We start from the raw sequence: 9,260 nt of genomic DNA, 5'->3' as shown, positions 1-9,260 counted from the left end.
CTAAAATTGGTATTCATTTTCATTATGAACACTTCTTCGAGTCTGTCTCAGAAGCTAGCTTTAAACATTAGCTCCTATATAAAACAAATACGGTTAAAAAGGTTTTGCTGCACAGTAGGACAACATTTAGCAGATTAACAGATTTACGTCCTTTTTCAAACCAAAATCTGTTTAAACAGAATAAAAACTTTTCATTAATGACGACAGCAGTCTGTTTGACTCTGAACATGTCTCTTTAATGTCTGCAGCACAATCAGCTGGACTCGAAACACCAGATTATGAAGCTCACAGAGCTTCTGGAAGGAAAGGTCGGTCATGTGACCCTACCTGCTGCTGAACAGGTCAGACTCCAGGAAGAGTTCCAACTTGATTTAACTGGAGCAGAATCTGTTTTCACACAGCTGTTCAAGTCACAGCTGGAACATGGACAGGTGTGGACCCACCTGGTCTGAAGAACAAACAGGAATGTGGTTGAACTCAGAGCAACAGCTGAATGGATGTTCATTCATGACAAAACCAGTGTTTCGGCTGAAGACCAGAGGTTCATTTATCAAAGCTTGGTGTTTGGTCTGCCTATAATTGGCTTGATGAAGAAAAACGGGTTAGGGGTTGCTCGTCACTTTACTGCTGCGTATTTCATTCCCAGAATTTAGTTTATATGAACACAAGCTGCCTGTGATGAGGTCTCGTTGATTTAAAGAGTTCTACTGGAACCGATCCATGGTCCATATGGCAGACTAGTTTGTTTTTAAACAAGAACACTTGTTCTACAGTGGTGACTATATTGGTCCCAAAAACAAGGGCTTTAGTTAAAATGGTAGTTCCTGGGTACGTTCAGATGCAGAACTCTGGGTACAGAGTGGCAAAGGAAACGGAGGAACCACAGGAAGAACAGGAGAAAAAACTGATGGGAAATTTAGAAAACCCCAAACTGAAATATTTTGACTCATGTTGTTTGCGTGACAACGAGTAAACCAATGTTTAATGAAGTAACTTCTTTTGTTTTAGCATGACAGTACCTGCAAGCATACAAGGTTTTGCAGCCTGAATCAGCAGCTTTGTCATGTAGAAACATCCACCATGTGACTGTGAGTGTTTGCTGGAAACTCTGGAAAACATTGAATGAAACATTCAGGAGGAACCTGCAGACCCACTGCTGTTGAACCAGGATATCTACAGGATCATGTTGGTGATCTGATGGGTTTCAGATACACCTGGAGTCTTTGAAATAGCACCATGTGATCCTGTGGGTGTGGTCAGGACTAACAGCTTGACTGACAGGTGCTAGGTCCAATCAGAGCGTTCCAATAGAGTTCTGCAGTTGGTCCATGAAGGGTGTGCTGAGGTGATCCTTCAGTCCATTTAGTAATTACAGATAAAATATCTTTTAGATATATTCATATATTTATTTCTATTCAACATAATTTTCACTTTCATTTATACACTGTTTACTGGAACCATCTCTTAGATTAAAAAATATCTTTTGAAATGTATAAAAAAAAAAGCTGATAATAGATGAGCTGTGATCTTTATGGCACTGAGACATTAATCACTGCTCACTTTGACCTAGACATAAAACTACTCTTCACTGTTTGAACTTTCACATATTTTAGCAGCATGCTGAACATTATTGGGGACATCAAGACAGCTAAAGCCTCAAACTTAGTTGAACATGCCAAATAAAGAAGACATGTAGAAGCTGAGGTGGGAATCCAGATGGACAAAGGTCAACCGCCTTCATAAGAGGGTTTCAGCAGAGAGACAGAGCTATTTGTCACATTAAATTAAAGACTGAATCAGAGTGTCAGAACTTCCTGAGACATGTTGGGCTCGTGGACGTAATGTGGCAGAAGACGTTTGTCAGAAAGGTTCATGTAGATGTGTGTAGTCACTTTAGTTGCATGCTTCCAGTAAAGCTGCCACAAATAGAAAATAATGTGAGTTAAACTAATAAAGACCTTATTTAAATGTTTGGCTGTTGGTGCCACAATCAACTTTAACTGAACCAGAGCATAAACCATCCACACCGCATAAAGTTCAGGAGTTGTTATTGGACTTGATGACAGTGACATGGTTTACTGGCCACCTTTTAGCTCAGCGTAAGACTACGTGCTGTATCTTCTAACGGCACTGATAGGTCCAGTCAGATAAGCGAGAGGGATGTACACGTTGAATCAGACGGTTAATCCTAACAGAACAATCCAGCAACTGTTATCAAAGCTAACAATCAAGATTTAGTAAGTAAACCTTAGGGCTGATTCTAGAATCTGACCTACAGTATCTCACAAAAGTGAGTACACCCCTCACATTTTTGGTAATAACCCTGAAGATATGATAGTTTAACACAATGTAATGTCATCAGTGTCCAGCTTGTATTACAGTGTAAATTTGCTGTCCCTTCAAAATAACTCCACACAATCATGCTTGTCTAAACCGCTGGCAACAAAAATGAGTACACCCCTAAGTGAAAAAGTCAGAATTGTTCCCAGTTAGCCAGTTAAGCGTGCCTAACTGCCCTTGTCAGTGTCCAGAAGGTTAAGTGTGGTATGGAGAACGTGAAAGATCGCATCATCAGTGCTTCTATTTGGTCTAAAAGCAAACTGGAGGGGATCTAAGGAACCCAGCAAGTAGGAACATTTCAAGTTCTTTACCAGTTCACCAGGAGCGCAAGGTGTGGCCTGTGATGTCATCATGGAGGAGTGGAAGAGGATTCCAGTAGCAACCTGTGAAGCTCTAGTGAACTCCATGCCCCAGAGAGTTGAGGCAGTGCTGGAAAATAATGGTTGCCACACAAAATACTCACACTTTGGGCACATTTGGACAATTTCAGTTATGGGTGTACTCACTTTTGTTGCCAGTGGTTGAGACATTCATAGCTGTGTGTTATTTTGATGGGACAGCAACTTGATACTGTTATGCAAGCTGGACTATTTTACATTGTATCAAAGTGTCAAAATATTTACAAATATGAGGGGTTCATTCACTTTGTGAAACATTGTATATGTGCATACTTTCAGCTTGAAACTCTTATTTTGAAGTGACAAAGGAAGTTGTCTTGTAGTTGCTCTGTTGGACTGGAACCAGGCGTTTTTGGACAATGAAAAGAAAGATGACAACAAGACAAAACTAAACGAGATCAGAGGAAAGGAGATAACTGAGAAGATATGTAAAGATACTTATCTATCTTCTTCTTAAATGGTTACATACCAAACAGGAATAATGTCGCTTCAAACCCAGAGGAAGTTTGTAACATTCGCAGAATAAAGCCTGTATGATGTTCCCCAAATGAACACACATATCAGCTCCCCTGTTTCTTTTTGACCTTTAGGGTTTGATAGGCTACACAATCTTCAGGGTTGTGATTTATTGGATTTGTATTTCAGAATAGAAAGTCTGTAAAAGATTGTTACATAACAATTTAACAAATGTGACAAATTAAAGATGCTAAAAGAAGTTCACATTTCAGTTAGGATATCCAGTTGGTTATCCAAGATTTGCTGACTTTAATGATATATTTGAATGTAAACCCTATAAAAACTGTGATATATAGTATTTACCAGTAGGGACTCGGTTTAAATGTTGAATCTGCATACAAAAAACAGAAAATAACTGAATTTAAAGTGAAAAGACTAACATTTAACCAGTGGCAGAAGCTTAGCACCCTCCTACTACATAAAATACACCCTCAGCTCAGCATACGTGTAAAGAGAACATTCGCCTTACTGGTGGCATTTTCAAACCAGTAATCTGATTTGGCCCTGACTCATAGAAAGAGTTTATGTACTGGAATTGATACGGACAAAAGACTGACCTCAGAAAAACACCTGGTTCCAAGGTCAAAATAAAGTTTTAGGGCAAAATTAGGCTCCCTAAAATGGCCTTGGGAGGGCGACAGTGAGAAATATTTTAAATTACATTTCAGTTTGGGTTGGAGCCGAAACATTTCTGATCAGTTACAACATTTAAGGGTCAATCATCTCAAGTTTTTACATGTTTGTAGATATTTTTTTCCACTGATTTAAAGCAATAACATTCCAAGACAACCCACCAGGAATGTGTACCATCATCCGATTTTAAGTATGAAAGAACCAAGTTGTGCTGATGGTTTTCCTGTTTATTCAAAATAAGAAGTTACAACCTTCCTCTGAGTTTGGAGTAATTTTACTTCTCTTTCACACTGTAATCACTATAAAACAATCTGGTTAATGCTTTAGTGGTCTGACTTAAAGTTTCTTCTTCTATTCTTACAGAAAGTAGCAACACTTCCACAGTGTAGCGCTGTGGGAGAGCAAAACATATCGAAGGACTTTCTTTTAGGAATCTACTCTGTGCATTGGACTTTACTGGAAATGCCACAAACCAGGGTTGGAATAAATGACACATAAAAGTTTTTTTTAACCACTGTTACACAAACACACAAGCTAGCAGCAATGCAAAGCAACAAATGCTGCTCAGAATCTACAGCAAGCTAAAACACAAGAGTGTTACAACCATGGAACAGTAGTTTGGTCTTTTTTGATTTAAGTAAAGCATTTAAAGTATTATTTTTTATATATAAGCAATAAAAAATACAGAACATCCCAATACTCCAATTCTAATCCTCATAGTAATATTGTGCTCATTGGGATTCTATCTCCAAATATACATGAACTATGTTGCCAAAAGTATTCGCTCACCTGCCTCGACCCCCATGTGAACCTAGGTGACATCCCATTCTTAATCCATAGGGTTCAATATGACGTTGGTCCACCCTTTGCAACTATAACAGCTTTAACTCTTGTGGGAAGGCTGTCCTCAAGGTCAAAGAGCAAATTTTTGGTCAATGAAGGCTTGGATGCAGCTGCTCGCCCATGGAAACCCATTCCATGAAGCTCTCTTAGCACGATTCTGGAGCTAATCTGAAGACCACAAGAAATTCAGAGGTCTGTAGCAATTGATTCTGCAGAAAGTTTGCAACCTCTGCGCACCATGTGCATCAGCACCTCCTGCCCCTACTCCGCTCTGCCAGTTTACATGGCCTCCTACTTCAGGAGGAACCATTGAACTTCTGTCAATGGTTTTCTTAGAAACCATTGACAGACGATGGTGGAATATTTAGGAGTGACTGGACTTGTTGCCAGGGAGCGTCCTATCATGGTACAACACTGGAGTTCATTGAGCTCCTGAGAGCGACCCATCCTTTCAGTAATGTTTGTAGAAACAGTCTGCATGCCTGGTGCTGGATGTAATTCACCTGAGGCCATGAAAGTGACTGGAACACCAGATTTCAGTTATTTGGATGGGGGAGTGAATACTGTTTGCAATATAGTGAATGTATACAAGCAATAAAAAATATACAGAACAGCTCAATACTCCAATTGTAACTCTAACATTATGTGTATCACATAATAATAATAATAATAATAATATATATATATATATATATATATATATATAGTAGTGTGCGCATTTTTCATTTTCCTCTTATATTTTCCCTTGCTGTCAGAACTAGGCTGCACCTCCAGCTCTTAACAGTGCAAATACGTCATCTGTATGGTTTATAGATGCAGACCTGATCACCGTGGCTGATGGGACAATGGAAGGCAGTATGTGGTGAATGATTAGATGTAATGAGGCTGCCGGTTAGCACCACAGGTAATCCAGAAGGATCACCCACTTCAGAACTTTAGAAGGGACGAAACACCCCCAAGAATGGTTTGGGTGGACACTGAGCTTCACAAGTTGTAAAAGGACAATTCCCTCTAGAAGATTAACAACAGTCTAATTATCCTAGAAACAATCATCTGCTGCAGAGCCTCAGAGTTACCATTTATCTCAGAAGGCCAAGAAGGTTGAGTAAAGTCCACAAATTTAGCAATCATGACTAAACCAAAAACATACTGGGACAACTTTCAAACTCTGAAAGGGCAAAAGGGGGCATCCACAACAGATTGTTTAGAGGGTCAATACAGACATGATGATATGCTGTAGAATCTCAGGACCCACCATCAGGGTTTAGAAAGTGTGGAAATATATTATGTGTGTGCATCATTACTATGTTCAAAACCAGTGTGGGAAATAAAATGTGTAACATGTGTTAGTATAAGACATTGTGTGGCCTGCAGAAGTATTTCTCACAGGGGTATGGTGAAAGTGGAAAATTACTAAGAACTGCATGTGTGTGAAAATTAGAGATAGTACAACTGACTGAGTTACTCCCTGCTTATATCAGTAGATACGGGATGCAGCTGTGGGACAATACCTGTCTAAATATGGTAAGCCGGAAAAGTGTGTACATGTCTATGTGTAGAAAATATTGTAAACAAGGCGCAGCCCAGTTTCGTGTGTGTTTTAATAAAAGAAATGAGCCCAGTGAGAGAGAGCAGAAGAAGTCTCGGTGTGTCCTGACCACGTGAGCTCTCTCTTCCCCTGGGCCCAGGTATTTAAATTGAATACAACGGTGTCTGAGTGTGATTTATTCTATGTTTATTCTATGTGTTGTGAATTCCTCCAGGTTACGGTGAATAAACGAACGCGCAGAAGACCCCGTTAAAGGGGTACTTCAACAAAAGCCAAGAAAGTTTGGTTTTCTTCTTATAAAGTATTACCGCAACAAGGGCTCCATGGGTCATCCCAGCCTTTATAACTTTAGTAGGGATCAATGACTTAAAGGTTTAGAGTCCTTTACACCATATACTCCATGAATGGCAGTTTGATCTACAACTCCCAGTGACATTCACTTTAGAAGGTCAAGACTATTCTGTTTTAACCAAAAGGGTAATTGTGAGACCAATTCACTCAAGATGGCCAAATAAAAACTCTTCTAGCATATAAGCTTCAGAAATTGAAGAACTACCATCCATCTTTAAAGGTCAGAACTCATCGTTTCAGGGTTTGGTGTCTGTGTTGTTGTTCCAGAAGTTCTAAAAGGATGAGTCAGTGTAAGAGTCCAGGTAGGGTGATCCTCAGTGATCTACTACCAGAACCAAGTTAGTGGAAATGTGAGTCTAACTTCTGTGCAATGAACACTGGGTGAAAGAGTAGTGGACAGACAAATAAAAAGAGCAGACCCTGTTAAGTACTGGTGGTCTTCAGGAGATGCTGCCCTTTGCCAGTGGATATAGATCATTGGTATTTTGCGCTCAGTGGCACAGACCGTTTGTGTTGACCAGCTAGTAGAACAGCTACTGTAATTCCTGATTGAAAAAGAACCAGGTAAGTTCAGGGATAGCTGGTCACTGCGGCCTGTTTCTGGGCCAGCCGTCGCAGCTCCTCCCTGATAGCTTTGATAAGAGACGCAGATGTGTGGGCAGATGGGGAGGCATCCTCTGGTGGATATTCTGGGGTGGGTGAGGTTAAGAGGAGGGGTGGAGCTGATGGGTCCCGTAATGAAGAACTGGGCATTTGAAAAACAGATGAGGAGAACTCAGGGAATGACAGCACCTAGAGAAAATTCAAGGATAAGTTAATTCACCGAGAACTGAGCATAGATCTAGAGTAGAACAACTTTTACACGCAACCTATAAAGGCGTCTTCCCTCCATCTAAACTGCTTAAGAATAAACCATAGCATAGCACTTCATTTATAAAACACTTTGAAAGCAACAACTAGGCTGACTCAGATGCTGCACAATAAAACTAAACATAAGAGTCAAGCATGTTTGCTCTCAGTACCATCACTGGTAGGTAAAAACTGGTCTTGGTATACCAGGGCCTGAAGAGTTGGCCGAGATTGTACAGGCTTGAACTTTTACAGTTACTGATCTGTTAGTGTGGTTATAATTCTGGATCGATTTAATCTTTTCAGAATTTCTTTGGTCCTGTCTGAATTCTGGGGTACTCTGCTAGGAATCATGTTCTGCTAGTACGCTAGTACGAGTGCTTTGTCTGCTCTGGATGTCATTGATTTCATGACTTACACTCTCTCTGCTACCTCCTGGTCTGGATAGGTCCTGGTCTGATTGCTGCTGTTGCCAGCTGGAGCCAGTAGGTCCAGACATGCTGCGGCCCACTCCAGGGTATGCACCAATCTGACTGGACAGACCCACCTGTGTCAGATGATGCAACTGTGCCCCTGCAGGGTAACAGATTCAGACCAATTTATCATTTTATCAAGTAAAAAAAAGTGTTAATGTGTAACCAATGTGTTGGTAGAACTGACAGCAGGAGTATGGTGACTCCATTGTGCCTGCAGAAAGGTTTCATAGATCAGAAGGGTTGATGGGTTTTGAATCTTGCTTACTGTACCTGTACTGCCCCCTACAGGTCGGGGTCTGGAGGATGAAGGGGGGTCTTCATACTTCACCCTGTTGGAGTAAACAGATTCTTGAAGTTGTTCTTCAGTAGAAATGTATCCTGCTGATCCCAGACCCTGCCTAATTTGGACACACACATACACACACGCGCGCGCGCGCGCACACACACACGCACGCACACATTGGGTTAGAGCTGAATCAGACCTGGATCAGTCTTTAGGTGTTGAGATGCTGACCTTTGTAAGAGACCCTGGATGGATGTGGGGGAGATTCCCAACTCTGCATATCTCTGCAGGACAGAAAGACAAGGAGAGAGAAATGTAACATTGCATAACTAAAGTATTTTATCTCACTGTAGTTGTGAGAGGGGGGCTGCTGGGTAAGAGTCCAACTGCCGGCTCACTGGCCAGTCGTGTTTGAAGAGCTATGGAATCCCATCATCCACCCCACTCACCATCCCGCTGGCCTGTGAGGATGGTGATACCAAAGCGAAGGCATCATCTAGCAGGGAGTGCATCTGCTGCCGGGCTTCCTCAATAGAAGGTTGTGGGGGCATGTAAGGAGGTGGAGCTGGGGCTGGGTCAAAGACCTCATCAGTGGGGGAAGGGCTGACATGGTCTGGGGGCAGGTCAGGGTCCGACTATCAGAAAACAGATGAAACACAGAGAAGATGTTAAGCTATGATGGATCCACAAAGGACCTCTACATTTAAACTCAGATTTACCGGATAGCTTGTACGAATCAAACAGGTAGGTCAACTTTCACATCACAAAGAGGTGGTTGTGTTCTGGTGAATGATTTGATTTCATCATATCATTGACCAGCATTTGACAATGTTGAGCCCCGGCAATGAATTGAAACAGGCTGAGCTGTACACAGACTGGTAAAAACTCTGAATCCCAGAATGCTTAGCATTAACCCACTTTCAAGAAAGCTTCTAGGAAGGAATCACAGCTGGAATCCCTGCGACAGCGTGCAGCATCTTTCACCCCCTTTCCTGTTTTAGTAGTCCATCACTGTCTGTGAT

General features: G+C 41.3%; 1 protein-coding gene across 6 annotated transcripts in view; it reads right to left on the bottom strand.

Annotated features, from left to right (window-relative positions):
- Positions 1–6,233: 6,233 nt before the first annotated feature.
- Positions 6,234–9,260, bottom strand: part of si:dkeyp-27e10.3 (UPF0606 protein KIAA1549) — a 37,117-nt gene continuing 34,090 nt past the window's right edge. For 3 of the 6 annotated variants that reach the window (XM_047390343.1, XM_047390344.1, XM_047390345.1), the window contains 5 exons: positions 8,688–8,873; positions 8,470–8,522; positions 8,226–8,353; positions 7,898–8,052; positions 6,234–7,422 (listed from right to left, as the gene is read on the bottom strand). In XM_047390343.1, the coding sequence (XP_047246299.1) occupies positions 7,201–7,422; positions 7,898–8,052; positions 8,226–8,353; positions 8,470–8,522; positions 8,688–8,873 (744 nt within the window). In that variant the 3' untranslated portion in view covers positions 6,234–7,200. Of the gene's footprint in view, positions 7,423–7,897; positions 8,053–8,139; positions 8,354–8,437; positions 8,523–8,687; positions 8,874–9,260 lie in introns of those variants that run through there. The other 3 variants (XM_047390346.1, XM_047390347.1, XR_007042151.1) reach the window with 3 other exon arrangements.

Source organism: Girardinichthys multiradiatus, chromosome 17, assembly GCF_021462225.1.
Source record: "Girardinichthys multiradiatus isolate DD_20200921_A chromosome 17, DD_fGirMul_XY1, whole genome shotgun sequence".
Classification (NCBI taxonomy): Eukaryota; Metazoa; Chordata; class Actinopteri; order Cyprinodontiformes; family Goodeidae; genus Girardinichthys; species Girardinichthys multiradiatus.
The sequence above is the reverse complement of the archived record's forward strand: the minus strand, read 5'-3'. Positions and strand labels throughout refer to the sequence as shown.